Source organism: Phaenicophaeus curvirostris, chromosome 2 (assembly GCF_032191515.1).
Source record: "Phaenicophaeus curvirostris isolate KB17595 chromosome 2, BPBGC_Pcur_1.0, whole genome shotgun sequence".
Classification (NCBI taxonomy): domain Eukaryota; kingdom Metazoa; phylum Chordata; class Aves; order Cuculiformes; family Cuculidae; genus Phaenicophaeus; species Phaenicophaeus curvirostris.
The window spans coordinates 15,705,451-15,731,766 of record NC_091393.1 but is presented as its reverse complement, the minus strand read 5'-3'; the positions used below and the strand labels follow the sequence as shown (position 1 = coordinate 15,731,766).

General features: G+C 37.3%; 1 protein-coding gene across 50 annotated transcripts in view; it reads left to right on the top strand.

Annotated features, from left to right (window-relative positions):
- Positions 1 to 26,316, top strand: part of RIMS1 (regulating synaptic membrane exocytosis 1) — a 323,528-nt gene that overhangs the window by 161,492 nt on the left and 135,720 nt on the right. For all 50 annotated transcript variants that reach the window (XM_069851408.1, XM_069851407.1, XM_069851383.1 and 47 more), the window contains 4 exons: positions 16,524 to 16,591; positions 17,326 to 17,436; positions 18,416 to 18,515; positions 21,034 to 21,157. In XM_069851408.1, the coding sequence (XP_069707509.1) occupies positions 16,524 to 16,591; positions 17,326 to 17,436; positions 18,416 to 18,515; positions 21,034 to 21,157 (403 nt within the window). The remainder of the gene's footprint in view (positions 1 to 16,523; positions 16,592 to 17,325; positions 17,437 to 18,415; positions 18,516 to 21,033; positions 21,158 to 26,316) is intronic.

Genomic DNA, 26,316 nt, shown 5'->3' with positions numbered 1-26,316 from the left:
CCTCTTAAAACTTGACAACTTGTAGGGATGGATAGTTGTGTGAGATTGTTCAATCTCATTTTCTTATAATGATCTTAGACAGTTTTATAAATGCAGGAATATCATACATGGAATAAAATCTAGAAAAATTGTTAGCAGGAAGATTCTGAAGGAGCTGAAATACGATAGTCAAAATCTAAGTATGAGATGCACAGTATAGTGTACCTGAGAGGGTAGTGGCAGCAGAATAGCTTGCAAGGGTGAAAACCTCTTGAGACTACACAGGCGATGTCATCAAGGGAGGTGATTCTGCACCTCTATTCCACTCTTGTGAGAGAGACCCCAGCTGGAGTATTGTGTCCAGTTCTGGAATCCTCAGCATAGGAAGGATATGGAGCTGTTGGAACAGGTCCAGAGGAGGGCTGCAAAGATGATCAAAGGGCTGGAGCACCTCCCATACAAGGACAGGCTGAGAGAGTTGGGCTTGTTCTGCCTGGAGAAGAGAAGGCTCTGAAGAGACCTTCCGGTACCTGAAGGGGGCTACAAGACAGCTGGGGAGGAACTTTCTACAAAGGCGTGTAGTGATAGGACTAGGGGGAATGGCTATAAATTGGAGAGGGGAAAATTTAGAGTAGACCTAAGGAGGTATTTCTTCACCATGAGAGTGGTGAGGCACTGGCACAGGTTGCCCAGGGAAGCTGTGGCTGCCCCAGTCCTGGAGGTGTTCAAGGCCAGGTTGGATGGGGCCTTGGCCAGTCTGGGCTGGTGGGAGGTGTCCCTGCCCATGGCAGGGGCGTTGGAATTGGAAGATCTTTAAGGTCCCTTCTAACTCAAACTATTCTATGATTCAAAGCAAAGGTTGAAAGTGCGCTGCAACTTAACTGTGTGTTTTTACTAGGACAACAGAACAGTAACCAGATCTCCAGTTTGTTTCTAGTAGCTTTACTACTGTTAAAGGATATAAAAGTAACTGAACCAGCTATCAGTGTTTGATCCTCAGACTGTCAGATGGGTCTTCGGGACAGCCAGAAAGGCTCTGATATGGGCTGGGAGGAATGAAAACCACCCTTTAGGATGTGCAGTGCCCACTGGAGTTGCTGGTACTGTCCTTTCTGCCGAATACCCTTTCTGACCTCCGGACCCTCTTCTGTTGCTCCTTGCAGACATCTCTGCCACCTAAAGCTGAAGCTGTTAGAGCTGCTGAAGTAGAGCTTGGGCAGATTTCATGGCTACGGACAGCAGTGGGTAATATTGATGTTGAGGGCTGCCTGGTGCAGTGATGAAGGAGCAGAGAGAGGCTGCCCATATCTGGCATGTAGGGGAATAGGAGGCAGTGAGAGCTTCAACCATACTGTGGGACACAGACAACTTTTCTGTATACATTTGGGAGAACAGTTTATTAGTTTTTTCACAAACACATGCGTGCTATGGTAATGACAGGAACGTTAACAAGAAATCAGAAAACAAGCCCCATAGCGTGCAGTCTCATTTAAGAGGTATGAGGCTGTAGGGAGTAAATATTTTCCCTATGTTGGGTTGGGTTGTAGCAAAATCCCCTGCCTTGTTATGTATGTGCTGTTATGTATGTATGGAGGAGAGCATTCCGGATCCAGGCGAGTTATGTTCTGAAAATGAAGCAACGCCCTTGGCACCAGCCCTGGCAGAACACCAGGAGATCCTTCAAGGAGAAGTGCAGAAGTGCCTGTGAAAGAGTAGATGCATTGTGGAAGAACCAGGCACTTGGCCTATTACGTCTTTTGTCCCTTTTGCAAGATACGTTCTCCTGCTTTAGGAGAGTGCTGTATGTGTGTTCCCTGGTCAGTAGATGTCCAAATGATCACTGTGTCTTGGAGTATAAGAAGCTTGGACGTTGTCCTCCTCTAAAGAACCATCTCCTAATGAGGACATGTCAGCAAAAAAATGTATGTAGACAGTTGTGTTGTCTTTCTGCTAGTGCTGTGCTACTGGGGACGTTAAAAGTCAGCAGGGACCTGGGATGTCAGCTGTGGCTTTTGCTGTTGACTGACAGGTGACGTAGTGTGTGAAAGGCAGTGCATAGTGCCTTGGTTTTAATTATGTGATCCAGAATGACAAGAAAACTTGATTAAAATGTGTTTTCATTATTACTAATAGGTCTATGTATTATTAAAGACAAAAGAAACATAAGCTCTTATTAGCTTCATTATTTATATTTTATCCCTCATAATTTTGCCTTTGAATAGAAATTTAAATAGGTTAGTTCATTTGCTTTTTTTTTCTCACATTTTAGGGTTTTTGTGTTTCTGAAGTCTTGCAATATCTCGAAATGCTGCAAAGAAATATATATTTAACAGAGGAAGGCTTTCTCTGCCGAAGAAGTAGTTTTATTGTCATACAGTTTGGATATGATTAAATTAGCATAAATTCTTCCTCAATTTTTATTAGGTGGAATTCTCTAATCATCTGGCTATCCTGCCAATATCCAATATCCAATATCCAATATCCAGCTAATATGCTGGTATACAGGTTCTGCTTTTCTCTTGAATATGTAGTCTGGAATGCAAAATGTTATATCCATTTTTTTTTTATTAAGAATATGTTTTTCTTATATAAAATTACATTTCCATGCACGCATCAATTATGTCAGAGAAATATTACCTCATCCTATTAATTTGTTAAAAATGGTAAATTTTTTCAAGGACCATTGAGTTTTCAGTGTGCCAGAAGTAAATCTTGCTGCTTGGGAAGTTTTACATAACTTCAAACCAGCTACGTTTGCTTTACAAGACTGCTCCATTAATGCAGTTCATTAAAACTTGTTCAGTGCACCACTGCTGAATATAAATAATAACTGCAGCAGTGGTATTGATTACTTAGGTACCTGAGTGTGTGACTACGGTTGGCTTTAAAGCACTAAGAAACTTCTTTCCTGTTCTCTCCAGAGGGGAAGGAGCTTTTTTTTTTTTTCGCTTTTTTTTTTTCCCCCCCATCTATTTCCTGAGAATTGTTAATTCTGGATTCCTAAAATCATTAGCTCCTAGAGACTGAAACTCCTTGTCATTGCAGTGAGCATGTATGAACTAATGCAGTAATCGATGCTTTCACTACACTGCAGAGATTTGTTTTGATGACAAGAGTTCTTGTAGCTCTGTTTGGTGTCACCAGTGTTGAATGTTTGACACTGCAGAATAATTTGGCTTAGAATCAGGACTCAACGACTTTAGGGACTTCTTTTACATCGTCTCCTTCACACTGAAGAGGATTTTTGCTTGCATTACGGTTTTGCTACAGTTGCAGCCTGGAATTTAGCATCCTACTAGATGCCAGTTGTGCTTTTTTAACCATCCTCTTGCTGATGCTGCTATGTTTGCTGGGTTTCTTCAGTTTCTGCTCCATACGTTGCGTTCAGGGACAGGTAAACAAATGGATATATAGTACTGAGGTTTTAGATACCTTTTTTATATTTTATGTTTTTAAAACATATATCTTCTTATAAACAGATTTCTTTAACTGTACAGTTTGAGTGGAGACATTGTGTTCTCTGAATGTAAAGTATTAATTGTAGCAAATATTCAGCTTAAGCAGGGAATAAGGAACCATTTTGCTTGCAAGTCTGTTTCCATTATGTTTATACTTTGAAAGCTCATGTGTCAAGTATAATTTGACATTAGTGATGCTATGTGGCATGATTTTTTAAACAAAAATCTGTATTTTGAAAGCCCATATCAAAATATAAATATGTTTCTGAAAAGTGATATTCTGATTGCATTATGATTGTTTTGTATTTTGTAGATGTCATGGGTACAGAATTTAGAAATTTACTTCAGGAAACAAATGATCATTCCCATGTGTTATTTTGCTTTGGAAGAAGACAGATGATGTGTCCTTGATACACTGATTTGTGCTATTGTTAGGAGCTTTAACAAATTCAGAACGGGATATAATTCTGTTACTTTTTTTTTGCATATTATTTGGGAAATAAAATAACCATCCCCATGTACGTAGATTAAGATTATGCTCAGTATAATATGCAGTTATCATTTTAATAATAATAATTTATGGGTTATAATAAATGTGTGGTTGTGGCTATGCTGTGTGTTATCGCTGCATCATCGTACTGATGCAATGCACTTTCTGAACAGGGAAGGACATCAGCCCTCTCCTTGGGACTGTGTGAGTCCGGGAGAGTCTGTGTTTGGAATAAGGTCCTCAGCTAACTTACCAGAGGATCAAAGGGGAAGGGAGAAGGAGGACTGATGATTGCAAGTTCCTTGGGGATTATGCAGTGTTTTGTGAATACAAAGATATTTAAAATCTTATATCTAAGTAGTTGATAACACTGTCTGCAAAATTTATTTTTGAAAGCTAGTGTTTCCACTAGAAGAATCAATCCTAAAGATTGTATAATAGAATAAGTCATGAAAGAGGTTTTATTCTCTCAAATATTACAGCTGTGTTTGTTAACATACATTAAGCAATTAATTTATTTTAGCAGAATTTAGAGGTGATTAAGAGTATACTGAGGGCAGAATCTGGAGAGATGCATTGGAGAAAATAGGGCTGAGCAGTAATCAGAGCAGAGATGGAACTGAAACAACAGCAAGAATATCAGGAAAAGAAGATGCTACTAAGGTTGGGAAGAGGTAACAGTCAACCTTGACTCTGCATCGAATTTAAAGGATGAGACTGGAGAAAACCTTTGGTTAAGATCAAAGCCTTGCACTCTCTCTAACACTTAATAAGTTTATACCTACATAAAGAAGGTAAAACCCCTGTTCCTTCTTCAGGGTACTCACTTGTGGTAGTCATCCATAGACTGCCTTCCAGAGACCCCTTGCCCATCTTGGCAGATGTAGGTGGAGAAGGTGAACTAGGGCTGTGATTGAGAAGTACAGAGCTGTGACCCTCTGCTTTGCGGAGGTTTGAGGCTATGCTGTGGGCAGTGGCATAGAGCAGAACATCTCCAGCCTTTGGAATAGCATAGTACTGGAAGAACCAAAAAATATTTTATAATCACACTAGCCCCACGTTCCCCCCAGTCCATTTTGGGCTCTCTTGAGAGCATTTAACTTTTTTGCAGAAGAAACTGTAGAGTTATAAAAGCCTGCTAAGCCAGACCATCTCTGCCTCTCTGGCCATTAAATTTAATTCATCTCTTTCCCATAACTATGCCTCAGTTAAGCTAAACATTTTGCTCTGAAAATTTAACTCTGTTCTGCAAGGAGACAACTTGAGATACTAAGCTGTTGTCAAGGTCACTGTCCTGTCAGGGTGTTGATTGGGTGCAAAGGCACCCAGAAGAAAATCCATGGCGCAGAGTAAAGCAAAATCAAAACCCAAGAGGAACAACAAAAATTAATTCTCCACCAGGTTATTCTCCCTCTGTACTCGGCACTGGTGAGACCGCTCCTTAAATCCTGTGTTCAGTTCTGGGCCCCTCACCACAAGAAGGATGTTGAGGCTCTGGAGCGAGTCCAGAGAAGAGCAACAAAGCTGGTGAGGGGGCTGGAGAGCAGGTATTACGAGGAGCGGCTGAGAGAGCTGGGGTTGTTTAGCCTGGAGAAGAGGAGGCTGAGGGGAGACCTCATTGCTCTCTACAACTACCTGAAAGGAGGTTGTGGAGAGGAGGGAGCTGGCCTCTTCTCCCAAGTGACAGGGGACAGGACAAGAGGGAATGGCCTCAAGCTCCGCCAGGGGAGATTCAGGCTGGACATCAGGAGAAAATTTTTCACAGAAAGAGTCATTGGGCACTGGAACAGGCTGCCCAGGGAGGTGGTTGATTCACCTTCCCTGGAGGTGTTTAAGGCACGGGTGGACGAGGTGCTGAGGGACATGGTTTAGTGTTTGATAGGAATGGTTGGACTCGGTGATCCAGTGAGTCTTTTCCAACCTAGTGATTCTGTGATTCTGTGATGTTTCTGGTTTATTATCTACAATGAGAATGTGAGTGTCAACAAGACAGGCCCTGCCTAATGAATGCTTTTGGGGTTTTTGTTACCAATTTTAGCTGCTTAAAATACGCTTTTCTAAATAGCTTTTGACCTATGTTGGTTTTATTTAGAATTTTTTCTAGTGTGACTTCAACATGGCATGCTTCTAAGCAAAACTCCTCCTCAACTGAAGACTTTTGACGTCTGCTGTTTGTTACCTATCATACTGCAGTGGTAGGAAATGAAAGTGGATTCATTTATTATTGACACTTTGATGTTTAGGTCTCATCTCTTTTCTTCTTATTGCATTAAAGGTGATTTGTTTTGGTTTAGCATTTTTTTGGGAATTGATATCAAGCTGATTTGGTCTATAATTTTTAGCCTCTTTTCCCCTCCCCTCTCCTTTGAAAATGTGTGCAGTATTTGACCTTTCCCAGCTTTGTGGAACTCCACTAAGTCTAAAGAAAGGATAAAGGCTAGACAGCCTGACCTCTTCCTGCTTTGGCATGCTATCTAATTTTTGTGCTATAGACATTGTTTACTTGTTGCTATGTGATTTACCTGAGTTTATTTTTAGCAGAACTTTTCTTGAAAGCTAAAAAACACTTAGCTGCCTTGGTATAAATTGCTGATAGAGCCAAATGGTAGCAGGCTCTGTCCATACTACTGTAGAACGGCAGGTACTTGATATGAGATAAAAAGTTCTAGGGAGTACATATTTGCAGAATGATCTCAATTGTTTTTTCCAACTTTGTAGTTTGCATTAAATTTTGTGTATTTCTAATTTTGTCTTGTATGCTTACTGGTACTTTGTCACTATACGTTACTCACTCATAGGCAACTTTCCATTGATTCATCACCTTCTTTTTTTAGAAAACATTTATGACTTAGCTGATCAATCTTTCACTGCATTTCTCCTTCCTCCATATCGGGCTGGTTGTGCTTCTGATGTTGGTATTATTTCTTCCAACGCTTCCATGATTGCTAGATTCCTTTTGCTATCACAGATGGTTCCTTATTTTCTCTAAAGCTGGGGTGTTTTGTTTTTTTGGGTTTTTGTTTGATTTTGTCTGTTTCCTTTTGCGTTTTTTTTGTTGTTGTGTTTTTTCTTTATTTTCATTTTTTTTGTTTTTTGCATAGAAGTTTTGGGGTTTTCTTCTGCTCAGCTTCCTTGTCTTTTTACAGATCATCAAGTTTATTCACTGTCGCATTCTTAACCATTTCCTCTCTTTGGTGTGAAGCAAAACTCCAAAGGTTCTTTACTGGTTGCTTTCCTAGTGTCAGTGATCTCTCACTGTGTACTTCCTGCTGTATTCCAAAGGGGAGAAACAAAAGCCTTTAAAACCTCTCATTAATGGAGTATTCTGATAAATGCTTACAAAAAAAGCCCAAGCGCAACAGGCTCATCTTCCTAATATGGTGCTCTGGAGTAGGTCCCCATCATGGTACTGCTAAGTGCTTTTCACTTTAATCACGATCCAGAGAATTTCATCTGCTGTATTTCCTTCTATAGTCTTGAAGCTTAGAACAATGAAGAACTTTTGTTTTTCCTCTGCAGACTTTCCTTTTCATTGTAATAATTGAGTTAAATTATCTCCCTCAGTTTTCATGAAAATGAAATCATAAGTGATTATGAAATATAAACTTATTGTTATTTCTCAAGTGACTTGTGCTGATCTGCATGATTGACTCTGTATGTGTACGCTGGACAATCAACAGAAAGACTCACTGTCTTCCATCCCATTCCTGTGGTCCTGTGGATAATGAGAAACCTTGCTCACAGTTGCTTGTTTCAGTCAGCATGTTTATAAACACCATGTTTTACCTACTGTATGTGAGCAGAAATGCCTTTCTTTTTTCCCCTGCAGTAGAATATTTATGCTCAAAGAAGCCTCCCTGGGCATAGCTTATTTTGGTCACTTCATTTGCGGTAGGTGCTACCAGGGCACTAATACCTCCCTAGGCATTGTATCCATAGGACTTCTAAGGCACGAACTGCTGTTACACAGCTCTAGTTTTTTTTTGGTTTTTTTTTTTTTCTGGTATGCTTATCCCTGTTAAAATTCCTATCTACTGGCAGTGTAGAAACACGCTGGAGTTTGAGAAGATTTCCTTTTTTGTAGCTTTTATTTTGAATTATAATTTGTTCATAAATCGGTCTTTAACAAATACTAAAATAAAAAAAATGTTCAACTGAATCTTTTTTAGAATTGTCAAGGGGAAAATGTTGACCTTCTTTTGCAATTAACACCTACTCAGTTGGTGTAAATATCCACAGGGGAAAAAAAGCAACAAACAACAACAAAAAACAACAAACCACAAACCATACCAAAAAACCAATACAACGCGTGCAGCAGCTGAAAGCTATTTTGTCTGTGTGGGCTTTTTGTGGGAAGTAACTTCTCCCACCTCTCCATAAAAGGCCATCAAACCAAACCAAAACCACAGCAAAGAAAAATCCTGTTAGGCTGGAGAACAGCGTGGCATACTTGAAGTGCCGGGAATTCCTTTGTAACAGCAGAGAAGTTAAGAGCTGGTGGGGTTTTTGGCATAGAGGATAGCTAGCTATCCGTGTCTCCAGGATTAAAAGCCTATGTGGCTTTTTGAGCTAACGTGCTATACATTTTGCAAATTTCATCATACACTGAACAACGACGTTATTAAGAGACCATGCCAAAGCTAACATAGTGCTAGTTATGTGAAACAGGAACTTAAATAAACGCCTACAAGTTAGTGTCAATGCTGAATTTGAGTTAAAGAAGAGCAATAAATTTATTCAAGGAAGCTCTGAATTTCAAAAAGGATATCTCCATCCATCCATCTAAAGCATTAACTTCCACTTGAGAGTCAAAGTCAGCAAAATTAGCACTCAGAAGTATCCCTGAAACAACACATTTTTTCTTAAGTATTTAGATGCCATGGTATCAAAAATCAATTGAAATATTTGCCTGCTGATTCGAGGTTCTTGGTAGTGCTAACCAGTTTTTCTTGTGCCCTCAAAAAGTCTTCTTAATAAAGCTTTTAAAAAAAATTAAATTAATGGAAGTTCATGCATCTTAGTATTTTACACCTCTAAGTCTCTCCAGGTTCTTTAGCACTTGAAACACGCTTTCTGAAGGCTGTACAGAACATGCTTGTGAGAGCCATCCATTTGTGAGCTTTGTGGATCATATATAGTCTTTGACTCACATGCTTATAATAAGACACACCCTCAGAATAACATTTTAGAACATCTCTGAAATAAAAATAAGGATCTAACTGGAAAGGGCTGATGAACTCTTCAACACTCTCAGTGTCTGAGTGAAGGAACTAAATAATGTTGGCTCAGGGAGTCTCTAGATATTCAAGAAACTTAGAACAGCTTCCTTGTTATGTTCCTTCTGTCCATATTAGAAGTTTTAGAAACGTTCACAACTACTCAGTTTGTTACTTGACTGGATAGGTTGTGATTTTTGGCTTCAAGCTTCCACTGGCAAGGTTAGTCATCTTTGCTGTTAGTGATTTATAAAGCCTTTTAATGACACTGAGATAATTCAGGTAGGAAATCCACCTTGTGAACATACAAATGGGCTCAGTTGTTTCTCTGTTGGAAGGTGTTTTACAAGTACACCTTTTGAGAAACATTCATGATCTATCAACAAACAAAAGTGCGATACTTTCTTATAAAAGATTTTTAAACTAAGGGGTTTGTTTCAAAATAAAATACTGAAGTGTTCATTTTGTGTGAGAAAGCGTATGAAACGTCCTTAACTTCTAAACACAGAAGTAACGAATCAAGATTTATTTTCAGTGTGTTCTGAATAAGCATGTGTTGTCAGCTATCTGATCTGAAAGCCTAGTGCTTGGTAAAATTCCTTAGACAATTTTTCAATGGTTTTCTGTTACTCGGAAAATGAATTAAGATATAGAAAAACAATGTTCTATCTCATCATTACATTAAAATGCCAAAATATATGTTGGATTGAGGGAACAATATGAGAGACTAGCTCTAGCTTTGGGAGCTATAGGGATCACAGGCACATGTGCTATCTGTACTCCAAACTTGAGTATTACATATATGTAAATGGTCACTTCTATGGAATACTAGTCTTTATTTGAACTTTGGAGTCTTAAAGTATGTTAGCATTTACTGTTTAGGGCACATGCAAGCAGGGAACTGAAGTCTAATGCAATTATATATTTCCTGTACAAAATAAAACTTCTCAGTCATGTGGTGCATTATTGCCACATGTCGCATGAGCGAGCCTGTCCTTAAACTGCATAAATGTCCAACCTGGTTGTTCTATGATTCTATGATTCTAAATGGTAAAACACAAACCTTGTTCTGTGAAGTTGTAAGTTCTTAACTGTAGACATCTGAAGTGGTTTGATTTGAGTGCAAGGAGATAATGAGCATTATTGTGAAGCTTTCTGTTTAAACAGGCAATAGCTATCTTATGAATTCTCTGCATGTCACTTTGATGTGAGGTTTGTCTGTCAAGCTAGGATATATGTCTTTTCCTTTTATGTGGTTAGCGGCTTGACATTAATGATTTAAACATACATTGTTTATCTGACACGATAAAATGATTAGCATTTTATTCTCTTGGGCAGAGAAGTACTTTCTTGCTCGACAATAGCACCTATCACGCGTGTAACAGCAACCAGATGGTTTTGTGCTGAAAACATTTACTAATAGCACGTAGAGTTGCCTTCAAACTCATGAAAACTCAGGCTATGAAGGAGGAAGGCAATTGCATCGATACATGGAGTTTCTTTACATTTGTTGTGACTTTCTGTAGGTGGATATGTGGCTTCTGTTGACTTTTATCCTGGGAAACGATCGATCATTTCCATGAGATACTGAGCCAGTTCTGTGGGAATTGTGAAGACATAACAGAGGATGTTCCAGGTCTTTGATAAGCTTTATTGACCATTTAATGCAGGCTATATTTGACCCTAAAAATTATCAAGGATAGAAATAAATAAATGGCTGTTGCATGTGTTAGGGAGATCTCATCTGATTATATAGGAAGACAATTTGCACCTTAATTTTGAATCAAAGAATCGTAGAACAGCTAGGGTTGGAATGCAGCCTCTGAAAACAGTTGTCTAAGTTTCCTATTTTTGCGATAGAATTGCTTTATTAATTATCAGCTATGCTTTAGGGTCAATTAAGTGCCTAACATGGGCTGACTGACTCTTATCATTAGGCTGTCTGCTTATTTTCTTAAGGAGCTGCTGCAAATCTAATGTGTCTGGATTTGAGCAAAACACCAGAAGCGCATTCTTCGCTGGGTATCAGTAGTCTCCAAATACAGCCTGGGTGGATCTGGGGAAACATCTAGGGGCATTTTATCTCTGGTATTCAAAGCTCTTTGGAAATTAGCACAACTGCTTATACACAATAACAGACTTTCTTATATTTTGTGCTTGTTTTGGCTTTGCAGGAGAGACAAGGCTGTCAATTTCAGCACTTCTCAGCATCGCAGGATTTCACTTGTAACTGCAGTATCCCAGCATTACCTTTTGGTAGGGGTAGTGCTGTTGAAGATGAAGGATTTTAGAGAAAATGTTTTTTTTCTGGGGTTTGAATTTTGCTTTCCCTTTGTTTTGAAGGCACACATATTGTGGATATAAAAGCAATGGCAATTTATTAGAGTTTTACTTCCCGTCTTGAAATTGAAGGCTACAAACGATTTCTCACAGGAAAAAAAGGAACGTATTTGTGTCTCGTAAAGTGGATTTATGGTTATATCCATCTGTGTCCAAGAATAAAATAATCGAGCAGCAGCATGTTAATAGGAAAAGTATTTCATTGCTGATGGGATACAACTTCTGAATTATTCCCTCGGGAAAAAATGATTTATAAATATATTCCTTTTTCAGTCCATTGGTCTTAAATAAGTTGTTCATTATAACTGCAAATGCCTTTTTTGCAATATGCTTTAGGTTGAAATGCATTTATAATGTTTTAGAAATATATCAGTAATGTAGGAAAATGATGCATATTTTCATGGGGGCTTGTTATTTTAAAGTTTTCTACAGTTTTAAATTTTAGGCATTGCTTTAAGTGTTTAGAAGCAGTTTAAGCCTGTAAATCAATTATTTCCTCCTCAGAAAACTTGATTTCTTGATTTTGAGAAAACTCTCCATAATGTCTTAAATTTGTCTTACACTACTAGTTGTTTTTAGTGACTTTTACCAGTAGAGAAAGTACTCTCTGTATAGCTTTTTTTTTTGGCTTATGTTTTGTTGGTTTTATTTTTATTTTGAGAAAATCCAAAATTCTGAAACTATGCTCTTAGGCTGTAAATTTTTGCATGTTATTTACCCATTCCTGGATCTCTAAAGTACTGGTTCAGTGACACTATTTCATGTAATTAAACAAATCGTCAGTTGTGGAGTATGGCAGTTCAAGAATAGCATAAGTAGGTATTGAGTAAAGAAGGAGCAATGGCATAGGATGATCAAGGAGAAATTATTTTTCAGAAGTATAGCTGTTGCAGAGTACTTAACTGCAGATATCAAGCCCCTATTGTGAGTGCTGCTAGTATAAAATATCTTTGAAGCTCACTTGGGGATTCTGTTACTTTATGTTTTAATTTCTATGTTCTGTTCTATGAACATTTATGAATGGGAATCAAATGGCACTTTACATTGTAAAAGCCTTTTTATAGCTGTAGATTCAACCAAAACTTTGCATGCTAGTGGTCTATTTCATAGTGGATTTTAATGGGAATTTTAAATGGATTTTTGCAGCTTTAAAAATATTCAGCAAATTGTAGACCTATCACATTCAGTCAAGAATTTTTATTTGAAGGCTACGTTTGTGCAGTCCTAGCGGGTCACCTATTTTTTTAGCTTAGTGCAGCCATATCTGCAGTGCAGCTCCTGCTCTCAGCTTCTGAAAGCAGAGGATGAAAGCACCATGGCTGTGGCGGCCGTGGTGAATGTAGCTGGTGGAATTTGCCAAAGTGCAGAACAGACACATGAGGACTGAAAGGAACAGAAAGTCAAAGGTTTATGTGTGAAGAGGAGGTGCTTGTGAGGATGTAGCTTAGTACTGAGGGGCAAGAAGGGGATGAGAGAATAAAATACACAACCTAAAGAGAGGGCACCGAAGCCAGAAGCAGCAGGAGACATAAGATGGACAATGGCAATAAAACGGAAAGGGAAGAAAGGCAGCAAAGGCTGGCTAAGAGGTGAGGAAGGAAAATTAGCACATAGAAGACATCAGAGGATCTTGCTACAGTGGGAACTTGGTGAGAAAGGATGCTACATGCATGATTCAGGTGGTCGTGACTATACAATAACCAGGAGGGAGAGCAGCAAGGAAACTTGGACTTAGAAGCTGAAGCTGGGAAAGGAAGAAAGGAAACTCGGCACTGGTGAGACCGCTCCTCGAATCCTGTGTTCAGTTTTGGGCCCCTCACCACAAGAAGGGTGTTGAGGCTCTGGAGCGAGTCCAGAGAAGAACAACAAAGCTGGTGAGGGGGCTGGAGAGCAGGCCTTATGAGGAACAGCTGAGAGAGCTGGGGTTGTTTAGCCTGGAGAAGAGGAGGCTGAGGGGAGACCTCATTGCTCTCTACAACTACCTGAAAGGAGGTTGTGGAGAGGAGGGTGCTGGCCTCTTCTCCCAAGTGACAGGGGACAGGACAAGGGGGAATGGCCTCAAGCTCCGCCAGGGGAGGTTCAGGCTGGACATTAGGAAAAAATTCTTCACAGAAAAGGTTCATTGGGCACTGGCAGAGGCTGCCCAGGGAGGTGGTTGATTCACCTTCCCTGGAGGTGTTTAAGGGATGGGTGGATGAGGTGCTAAAGGGCACGGTTTAGTGTTTGATAGGAATGGTTGGACTCGATGATCCGGTGGGTCTCTTCCAACCTCGTTATTCAATGATTCTATGATTCTATGACAGCTGGGAGCAGTGGGGACACGAGCAGATATTTCTTTAAGTACTTGGACACACACCTCTGCATGCTGGAGCTGACATTTATTCCTGCCTGGACATTTTTCTATTGCTGAGCAAATACTTGTGAAACATGAAGGCAAACCATGTTGTGTTTTGTGTGCCTCCTGTGGCAGGCCAGCTCATACAGGAGAGAGCTGGTTTTGGTGTTACTGTCAAGTCCAGTACTGAAAATTGGAGAGCTCTGTGCCACAGGTCCCAGCTTACTGCCAGGACTTGAGGTGGCAGTCTGGTTCATGAATTTTGTTGTTCTTGTTGCAGTTTTGAAGACTATATGTATGGAAAGAACGATGCTAAAAATGAAACTGAAAGATCTGTAATGTGAAGTTAAACTCTCCAAAACTGCAGAACTATAGTAGCTAGTGCAAGCACATTGGTAATAATAACCTGTTTAAAAACAGGCTTGTACATATGATCACATAGCTGATAAGCTATTAAAGATTTTGTGGATTATAAAGGGTGGTGCAACTTGCATTTCATAATCAGCATCTAAATATTTGTAGGAAAAGAGTAAAAAATTATAAACTGTTCATGTAAATGTATTTATTTATTTACTAGAAGCATTCTTTGTTTGGTCTTCTATTGGAGGCCTGTGTGCTAATAAGAGGAGTCGTTATAGAAATGTGTTTTCTAAGATAACATAGTGAAGATGCACTGCCTGAAGTGTACATAATAAGTAAAATACATTTTCTGAAGTCATAGAGCATATCAAGACTGCAGAGATTATCAGCAATAAGTATCTGACTTTAGTGGTATTGTAGGTGTTTTACCTGGTGGCTTTTAAATGATGAATAAACAGTTCGTAGGAATGGTGTTAGGAAAGCATATGGAGAGATGTTCTATAACAAAAACTAACTCTATGACATAATAATATAAACACTTAAAAAAAAATCACTTGTAAACTAAAAAAAACAGTGTTATGGAATGTTCCACTAACATATTTCAATCGGCCAACGTTCTCATCCTAAGTGAGGGTGAAAAATGCCTGGAGTGATAAACCTCAGCAAGAGGAAACTATGTTGTTTAGCCTGGAGAAGAGGAGGCTGAGGGGAGACCTCATTGCTCTCTACAACTACCTGAAAGGAGGTTGTGGAGAGGAGGGACCTGGCCTCTTCTCCCAAGTGACAGGGGACAGGACAAGAGGGAACAGCCTCAAGCTCTGCCAGGGGAGGTTCAGGCTGGACATTAGGAAAAAATTTTTCACAGAAAGGGTCATTGGGCACTGGCAGAGGCTGCCCAGGGAGGTGGTTGATTCACCTTCCCTGGAGGTGTTTAAGGGACAGGTGGATGAGGTGCTGAGGGATATGGTTTAGTGTTTGATGGGAATGGTTGGACTCAGTGATCCTGTGAGTCTTTTCCAACCTAGTGATTCTATGACTCTATATTTTCTTCATGGTCTAAAACTAGCCCCTGATTTTGGTTTGGTGATATGTGTGTGTGTTTCTTTGCGTGTTTAAAGCGTTGTAGGCTAATTGGCAGAATCATCTGCTTTTTCTCAGATAAAACTCAAAAATACCGTTTGGTTATTTCAGATGAAGCTTTTATATATTACTTTTACTGCAAGAGAGCATCAGAGAGAGACATTCTCATTTCTAATGACATTATTGCATTTTTGTTAATACATTGTTGTGACGCACAAAGGGATGAAATAATCCCAAGGTTCATAGCTCACAGGTATATTCTGTTTAAAACAAGTGCTAGCACAGAGATACTTATGGCTTATTCCTGCTGTATCAGTCTCACATTTATCCTTCTGTTGGATCTGTTCTAGCCTGCATCATTCACTTATGATCTCCTTAGCATCACGTGCACCTTCCCTCTTTATAAAGAAAATTGCACTCTGAATCTCACTGCCTGATATTCTTCCTCTTGCAAATTCTGCCTCATCCTTTTTCTTCTTGAAGTATACAGTTGTACCAGTCCTATATCAGAGACAACTGCCAGTGAAGTTTGGAGCTTTTTGCTACCAACTCAGCCTTCTAGAGCTGTGGTTTCCTTAGCTTTCCATAAATTCATTATACTATCTGTGATGTTACACTCTTGTTGTGTCCCCTCGTTGGCCTGATGGGCTCATGACTTCCAGAATGCTTTAATTCATGGGTTTATTCTTGATGTACATAGTATCTTTAGTTTTTTCCAAGTGAAATGAAAGATTGCAAACTCATATCTGCTGTTGGCAGTGTTTACTCTATTTGTGTGGCTACTTTGCCGGGTGCTCTATTGCCTGTTACCAGCTCCCGTGCCTCTCTGTCTTTATGGTACCAGTTGTCACAGTATTGATCACCTACTTGGCAGATTGTTGAGTCTGGTTGACTGTTCTGTCCTTAACCAAAGCTAAGTGCTTTTTTTTTTTGTGGAGTATTCTCTCTCTCCTGTTATCATTAGCCATAGTCCAGTGTGTTTGTTATGGAGATGGAGGGCTGTGAATGTGATGCATTTGGATCCCTTCTTGGAAGCTGTGAAAAAGCTGAAGCCCCAATAAATGCTTTATTATGTGTATTTGTTGTTACAAATATTAGGCTATATTTTTTTCAAACTGATGTAAGTTAATTTCAGTCACAGTATAGGTTTTGTATGTGCTTCACTGAACTATTGTGCATTAAACTTCATGCATGCAGAAGTAATCACTCATTCATCTTTCTCTGTTTGAGAGATTACACATTTCTTTTTATTCATGTCTTTTCAGGTGACTTGGATTATTACTGGCTGGATCCTGCCACGTGGCACAGCAGGGAGACATCCCCTATTAGTTCGGTAAGAACTGGGAATAAATAAGTTAATAAATACGAATTAAAATATTTGCTTATTATTTCAGTTCAGCATAGATATTTTGTTGTAAAAAAATATTCTTTAGAAGTTAAATGAAAATTTGTTTTAGTGGGTTGTGGAAATTAAAATTAGAAAGAAATTTTCATCAGAGTGTATGCTAGTAAAATTACCTGAAGTTTAACTTGAATTTAATGAATTTATAGACATGATACTAAATTTCACTATTCTGCAAAAGCTGCTGTGAGTGTGATGCTGCCTGGGGAGAAATTAGTGACTTTATCTATTTACTCAGAGTGGGAAAGGAACATTTGGATTTTTATTATATGGTGAACCCTTGTGGTAGAGCTGTAAAACATGTATATCATTCTAAAGAACAGAATTTATGAAGGCATTTTTTGGGGTCATGGTCATTAAAGTTAATGTTTAATTTTATTACCTAAGGTATGTTTTAAATATTCAATTGTATTGAAATTTGAATTATATTATAATTGGACCTGCAGACTTAGTGCTGAGATCTTTTTTACAGTGGGCATAAGTACATAATGAAGCCAGAGTCCAACAGATATAATAATAGAAAGCTCATGTGCAGTATGTAACACATCTGAAGCATTTTTGTGTCTACTGTGACATAATGATCCATGAATTTTATTGATTTATAAATGTGCATCTAAATACAGAATGGTTGCACTTCTTCAGTTCCACTTCTCATTTTTCAACAGCACCCAGTAACGTGGCAACCTTCTAAAGAGGGAGATCGCTTAATTGGGCGTGTTATTCTGAACAAAAGAACAACCATGCCAAAAGAATCAGGTGCATTACTGGGGTTAAAAGTAAGTATGACGTGGTTTATGTGGTAAATGAAAGAAGCTTCCATTGATCTTAGAACTAGAAGTCTACCACATTAGATCAGAGGACTCTCTATATAGTGTTTTGACAAAAATACGCTCCTCATTGTTAGTAAGTTTTGAAAGTCATACAGAAAAATTACCCTTCTATGCAACCTTCCATTCATCCATGGTGAAGGAGCTGAACTGTTTTGTTTAAAAAGTGTATTTTTATTTAGCTTCCTGTCTCCAAGATGTGTACCGCACATTGCAGTGCACGAATTGAGTCCTGCCTTTTCAAACTCTACTGTTTGCATTTCAGTCAAGTAATCAATCTGATAATCAACATACATAAATGCAATTTTTCCTGATTTTCTTTATCTCTGTCTCATGCACTTGCCTTCAAAAATATATCTCTCTTCAGTTCTGTTTAACAAAATCCAGAAGTGCAGTTTTGTCCTGTCATGTGCTTAGATGAGAGGGCCTGAGTTTTAGCAGAGCAATGTTCTTAGGAATTGTTTGCCATAGTTTTTAATGTTTTACAAAGTTTTTAATTGTTGTACCAATTAAATTTTGGATTTTAATATATTTAGTTTGATGTGCACTTGCAATTTAAGCTTAATAACTTAACAGACTTTGATTTGCAAGAAGTTATTTATCATAACTTGGTTATTTGTTAAGAAATGTTCTTCCTATGGCAGATTTGGATAATTAGCAAGCTGCATAAGATTTATTAGTGAAAGACATTAGAAGGAATATCCATATTATTCATTCTGTGTTAGCTTTACTTCTTCTCAAGTAGATCTGGCCTCTTTGTATATTTAACTTTGTCTTGAAGCTTCTGTAAAGCCCAAATTGACAATAGATTTCTTATGCATGTTTTAGGTTTTAAAATTCATGTGAGAACTAATCTGTCTCTCTATATATTTGCTTGATATGATGTCTGACTGGGGACTTGGAAACTCACAAATTTGTGATTAACCAGGTTGTTGGAGGAAAAATGACAGAATTAGGACGACTCGGTGCCTTCATTACCAAAGTGAAGAAAGGTAGCTTGGCTGATGTGGTGGGGCATCTCAGAGCAGGTAAATCAATCAGCTGCACAGAAAATATATTGTTTTCTAATTATGGCTTTTTGTGATGCAGTTGTTAATTTGTATTAACATTGGTCATGTGATATGCTAACATTTATTAAGTACATGACAATCCTGTATTGTTATTATTGATTGTCGCTGTTCCCTATATTTCTAATTTATTATTAACTCCAATTGGCTGGATGCATGAGCAAAATACAAGACACTCTTGATCAGTGCTGCTGTCACTGGTAAACCTTTGCGTGCTATCTCACCGTCTACTTGCTACCCTCACTAGGAGCAAGGTGAACATTTTTAAAAACTGCTTTGTTGTGGCAAACAGAACTCACTATGTTATTTTACCTGCACTGTAGTGTCAGCTGGAGGGTGATGCACTTTGTACATGACGGACTCATTTGCAACGATTCGATTGTAACGATTCGATTATAACGATTAAGGGGCACAGTTTAGTGTTTGATAGGAATGGTTGGACTCGATGATCCAGTGGGTCTCTTCCAACCTGGTTATTCTATGATTCTATGATTCTATGATTCATATTGAAAGAAAAATGGAAAACAACCCAAGATAATGATCTCAAAATACTTCATTTATATAAGTTGTATATACTGCACTGAAAACTAAGTAGCTGTGTTGCTGGCACTTTTCAAGCTTCTAAATGAAGTAAGCGCTATGCACAGCAGTTGATTTTCAAGATTTCTTCTCAGTGCTTTATATTTTTGCCACTGTTCTGAGCAGCCACTTTTGAAGTGGTCTTGTAGCAAACTGAAGGCTATGCAATGCCTTCTTAGGAATCCAGAAGCTCCAATGAAAACTTATATGAATTTAGGACAATTGTATTAAGCAAAAAGTAATAAGGAAGTAGAAAAGATAATGAGGTTCTGAAAATATTCTACTTTGTTATGGCACGTATTAGGTTTTTTTTTTTATCAAGTCTATGTAGTTGGGGTTCGTAGCACTAATTATTATAGTTGTTTATAGATTTTAACTGCAGATTATAATAACAGAAAATAAATTTCTTTCCATTAATCTTGAATTGTCTAGGCTGAAATGTTACATTTCTAATGTCTAGTCTAAGTTAGTTTTTTTAATCTCACCTATTTTTAATCTTTAAAAATATTCTTCCAAATTATTCTAAAGCTGGCCACATCTTGTTCCTGTCTGGGATGCTTTTGTAAATTGAGCCAATTGTCTCTAAAGATTTTCTCTTAGGGAAAACCAACATGTTACTTTGTAAGTTATCAGCTTTAAAATAAAGTCAGAATTACAGAAGAAACTGAAGATATTTTCACTGAGTTGTATAAATGAAGTTTCTAGCCAGTATCTAATTCTTGTCCCCTCTGGCATAAGATCATGTAATAAATATATGAAATATTTAAAACGATTTCAACTAAACAACATGGCAGAAAATGAAACATATGTCAGCAAGGATTTATTAAGTCTGCCATTAGCAAGCCCTTATCTTTCAAAGAATGCCAAAATGCTTTGAAAGCCAATGGAGTACTCTGGAGTCCTTTCTCAAAATACCAAAATATATGCTGGGAGAAAGGACTGACAGTTGCTGAACATCAAGAGAAGTTGAAGCGATGTGTTTGGGTAGATAGGACTTCAGTTAGGATCATTTCCCTTGGCTTATTAAGAAGCCCAAGTTTGATCATTTTGCTTAGATCTCCTCAGAAGGGAGCAAAGCCTGAAGCTGAGGGGTTATTCCTGACCCTGACTGAATCTGATTAACGAGAAATCATTGTCAATAAAGTTGTTTGTGGCACCAGACAGTGAATGTGATGTTTTGACTGCTGCATATGATGGAGTATGAGAGTGTAAACTTACCCTGTGGTTCCTGCACTTCATTGTATATACTGATCTTTCTTTAGAAACTGTACTTCAAAATTTTTATCTTTCTGTAATAAAGCAAAGGTACAATGCAATTTCAATTCCACAAATGGCAAGCTGGAAAAAGAGAGTTATCCAAATACTTTTCACATCATGTTTTCCTTTTTGTACCCCTAACATCCCCTCAGGAGGCAGGGACTCAGTCCTTGCTTTAATTTATGGTTCGTTTGACATGAACAGTGAAGTCTGTTGTTTTTATAGGAGACTGAAATGCATGGTATATAAATTTTAATAAGTGTGATGATTTATGAAGGCTTAACAGCAGGTATTTATATTTTTAATTTTTGAAGATTAACCTGTTTTCAAATTTTATTGCTGCTAGTTTAAAAAGAATCTTTTTAAAAGACTTGATTTCATAGCACAATAACAGGTGCTATATTATTTCCAAAATACTTAATATGTTTGCACAAGTGGTTTCTTTAATATGTTTGGGTGTACAAAGTGTGGCTGTGCTTTGAGAAAGGAGCCTTGATAGTGTCTCAAAACCCTGTTTTTTTGTTTCAGCACAGCTTTTTAATTTATTTCAGGCAATGTTGATTGGTTATGTAGATTTCATAAATGTTCTCCATTTCTTTCTAAAAGAGCATGGAAATGAGATTAACTTCTCTTTAAATTCAAGGGGATGAAGTTCTAGAATGGAATGGTAAACCCTTGCCTGGAGCTACAAATGAAGAAGTTTACAACATTATTTTAGAATCTAAATCAGAACCTCAAGTTGAAATTATTGTTTCAAGGCCTATTGGGTAAGGCTAAAACTTGCTTCTTAAGCAGTTATTACTTCTACTAATGGGACTTTTAAAGGGACTGTTTCTGAGTTCATTATTTTTATCTCTTAATAATGGAATATGATTCACTTTCTATTATTGACTTTCTGTATATTCCATTTTCTTCACTGCCATTTGCAGTCTTGCGTCTTTGCAGTGATAAAAGTATTGATGTTGTTTTCTTTATGGTCAAAGTTCTAACAAGGGATTTGCCAAGTGGCAAGTGAAAATTGGTGGATAAAGTAAACCTGTGTGTGAGAAAAATCTGTTTTTCAGGCTTTTATCTTAATTATATTAGAATAACTTAAATGAATATCCACGAGTAGAGGATAGCATCGACAAGCATTGAGTAGTGCAGGATTTTGATGAGTCAGTGCTAGTAGGATTTTAAAAAAGGCCTTCTTTAAGGAACACAAAAAAAGAAAACCAAAACTCTTAACTAGTACACTGTATTTAACATCAAATGATACTGTCATCAAAATCAAAGGTGGAAACAAAAAATTGCTTCATACTTATGAAGGTAATGTGTTTCATCAAAAAGAGGCATTAATGCATTATGTTTGTAATCTTAATTTTTATTTATTATAAATGAAGTTTTGGGGTTTTGTGGTAACGATTCGTATATTCTTGCTTTCCCAAATAAGCTCTAGAAAGCTGGTGAAATCTGTTTGAATTGATAGGATTTGCGATGTTGGCCCTGTATTTCTCACAATTATTTTAGTGATATTCTACACTCCTTCCCCAAACACGACTCTATTGCGACCATTTTGAGCTAAGTCTTACAGGACTGAATATGAATCATATATTTTAAATTCACATTTGTCTTGCAGAACAGAGCCATGTAATTAACATAAAAAGTGACTCTTGGCTAGTTTAAATGAAAAAAAAAAAAGAGGTATTTAAAACTCTCTGTAGTTTGTCACCTTCCCAGAGTTCATGCACTCACTATAAGTCTCTAATACCACTGTCCTGTAGGTAGACGGTAAACTTTTTCCTCCTTATGAATGCATGTTTATTTCATTTTGAATTTGCTAAATTTCATCCTAATTATAACTTTTATCTGTCTTCTATATGGCAAGTTTTTAGTTTTAGAAACAAAACCTTATCTATTTTCTTTCTGATTAAAACATTCTTGTTTTACATTTATTTCACACCAGCTTTTGAATTTTGCTTTTGTCTGTACTGTGCAAGTGTAGCTATATTTTTCAAATTAGTTCTGCATTTTTAAGGGAAAGCACTATTAAAGGCCTTTAATAAAATTAAGATTTGTTGCTAATTCCAGTTACAAGTTTGACCTTCTAAGGGAAAACGAAAGCTTGATGCAATAATAGTAGTTTTTAAAAGCTGAAATTACCGTCAAGGTGGAGACTATGGGGAAGTAGAAACCTTATTTTACAGTCTTTAGTCAGATAAATTAAGAGACATTCCTGGCTGAAAATTTCTAATTCAGTCATGCATCATTGTAATTAAAAATAAAATGCCATAAGGAAATTTTTGAAAGTCAAGTTTTTATTACTAAATTGGCAGAAAAGAAATATGTCAATACTGGATCTCACTTGAAGTCCATGTTTCAGTTGAAGAAAACGTGAAAACTGATTTGTGCAACTGATTTAATGGCAAAGTACTAGAGTAGTATTTTAAATAATGAGCTTTAGATGTATTGTTGTTAGCTTACTTGGCAATGTCTTGTGTCCTTGAGCTTTTAAGATAACTTCATCATTAAGCCAACTGAATTATTTTAGTTTATCAATTTGATAGATCTAATAACCTCAAAAAGTGAAGTACAAGGTGACCACATTCCAGTGACATATTCTTGAAGAGAAATTGAGATAAAATTCCACAACTGTTGAATTGAGGCATAGAATATGAAGTACATTCAAAATCAAAGAGTGTTTCTAAATCCGAGCAGTGAATTTTGCACTAAAATAGTGCACCCAAAAATAGTACCAATAAAATGTAAAGTTTTGCTTTAGATGTCACATGCAGGTTTTTTTTCTGGACATAGGCAAAACCATAGAGCAAATAAATATCCCAAAGCAACTAGAGCATAAAACATGAAATTTAACGATATTTTCCTTCTCCAGCCGTAATGAGTCAGTCATGTTGTTTTTTTATCATATTGGGATTTACCTGTCTGTCATCTTAAAGGAACAATAAATATCAGCCATCATATAATGAAGGAAATACTGATACTAGTTCACAAGAAAAGAATCTACTGCACATGATTTTATTTTTACTTATTGATTTTTAAAATAATAAGAATTTTAATTATGTTGCATGGTGGGAAATGATTCACTTGCATTAACAGATTACTTCCCCACCACAGCTTATCACTGTCTTGTTATCCAAGCTATGTGATTGTTTCAAATTCATGACTGGGGAACTTTATTTAATCTGACAAATCTAGTGTATCAAAGTTTTGTGTCTACCTTAGGTGCTGACTCAGCAAAATTGAAGCCACTTGATATAGCATTAAATAGTAATCCGTTACACCTAAAATGCTTGTGAGAAAACAGGTTCCCCAAGGGCCTGAAAAGTTATATTTCATCTGCATAATTTAAGTGTTTTCATCTCTCAGTATTAATAATGCAAATAATGTACCAGCACTTTTAATGGTCTCTATTTAAAAAGTCCTAGCATATGAGATCTAAAAAGCCCAAATATGACATGGTTTGGCTTGAGTGAATAATAGGAGGACTGTGAGCCCACAAATTAGATGACTGCCAGTTACAAAATCGATGTCTACACAATTTGCTCAGTCTTGTAAATTTGGAGTTCTATGTCTACCAGAAAATGTAATTTTAGTAATGGATAATTCTAGGATGTTTATTAGAGAAAAATGTGAAATGTCTAACACTATTAGCAGATGAAGCCATAACAACAATAAATAGTATAACCACAATAGTATCTTAAAACCTGCATAGAAACTAATTGATGCTAATGGTTGCAACACGAGATAGATTAGAAACTTATAAAAAATAGAATTAGTGGGTTGGCTATCTAAATATGAGGGGCAGAATTCCCTATGAATATGCATACACCGCGAGAGGCTGTTAACATAGGACAGCACTGAAAATCCTCTGGCTATGTGCTTTTTGGAGAAGGAACTTGACATGGTAACTGACTTACCATCTTTTGTGTGCTTGAGTGAGCCCTATGGAATAGTGCAGGTAAAACAAATGTTTTTTCATTTGTCTCTGTTTTCTTTGTCAGATGCTAGCTATGTTTGCTTGGATTTCCGCTGATAATATTGCCAAAATTATTGCTTCTCTGGTGTGACTCAGTTTCACTGTGCAGGGACTGCTTCTGTGTTCTAGGTCCTTGCAAGGAGATTGAACCTCAATCTAAAACCAGGCAGTACTGAATTCCAGAGAGTCACTCAAGTAATGTAATTAGTGCACACTGCAGGTATACAGGTTCTGATGGGAAGGGATGGTTTTGGAAAAAGGAGGATGAGCACTGGGGACTCTCTAAGTTGTAGAGGACAATGCTTCTGTCCCTACAGCAGCCTAAACAAGTGTGGGCTACAACCACTTTCGAATTTGATTTGTCTTCTGCGATCAGGCTCGTGACTCTAGCCTGCAGAGAAATTGTAGCTGTCCTTGTGTTTTACAAAATAGAGATCCTCACAAGCCGTATATCTGCACAGAGTATTCTCAAGCTGAGGTATAATTTAGTTTAATTTATTTATTCATTGAGATGCAGAATGAGATATAAAGTAGCCATATGTAATGTCACATAAGATCACACACAACCTTTACCTTTCAGGGTAGAGAAAAAAGCCAAAGCTTGATGTCGACAGCTTCTCACTGGAATATGTCTGACATTACTTTTGTAACATTCACATTGCTTTGAAAGCAGAGCAAAATTTTGCTCTTCTTTTCAATAAGTGGTTGTGCTACTTCTTTGTTTTTACTATTCCCTTTGACTACTGTAGTTTTGAATATTGTAAGTAATGACATTTCTACTATTTCTCCTGAAGAGCTTTTTTTTGTAAATCATAGCGTTAGACTGTTTCCTGCAATCAGTAACAGCAGGCTATGTGAGACTCGTTTTGTTACCTGACAAGCTTTAGATTATAGTTTCTTTTTAGAATTTTCACTCTTTAATTAAAATGCCACTGTTTCTTTTTTTAAAAAAGCCCATTCATATGTTTGATAAAGTCACTAAATACATAATACCAGTTATTGTGTGCATGTGTTGTTCAAGAAAAGTTTATTTGAAGCGGATTAGTGAATTTATAAGCAGCTTAGATATGGACAGAAAGATAGCTTTAAATTATTTCAAGTCCATTTTGAAATGAATAGCAGAAAGCAGAACTCTGCCATGAGTTTCATGATCAGTACTGTATTGTATACCTAATTTATTGGTCTCTTTGCATTTCATGTCTTGCTATTCTGTGTGGAGCTGGACTTAAACAAAACAAATATATTAGGGAAGAGATTTCCTAATAATAGTTTTATATATAGACAATAGACATAGATAAATACACACATGTACATACACTTTATAAATTATATATATATACACACAAGCTGTCCATTGTACTATAAAGTTTTAGAGATTTCCTGAGGGTGAATGAGTTCCAATATGATTGGGATGAGCGAGGTGAGTGGGAAAGCTGCCTATTAGTATTTCTGTTGCAATCCATGCATTTTGTCACAGGCTGAAATTTGTGTTCCAGTGTTCCTGTCAGGTTTTTGTAAGAATTAGAAGTAGTTTAGGAAAATACATTGAAAAATTATATTTTCGGCTCTTTCCTGTCTGATAAGTAAAGACTTAAGAATTATGTTATTATTTATGTCATTTGCATTTTCCTGGTGGAGACTTTATATCACCAGTTCAAAGTGAGCAAAATACTGTCAACTTGACCATTCTTTTACCCACTCAGGAAGTATGAAACTTGACACAGAAGGTTGCACTTTCCATGTTGAAACACTCCTTGCACATATGAGCCCTTGTTTAGACAACCTGACTAGGAAATATTACAAATAGTGTTGTACTGCAGATGAGAGTGTTCATATTTTAGCACGAGAAAACATTGCAATCTTCGTGTGGTATTGAACAGAAAAATCAGTTTGAATATGCTAGGTAAGTATTTCAGACTCCTGAGAATTGCGCTCAAAACTGAAGGGAGA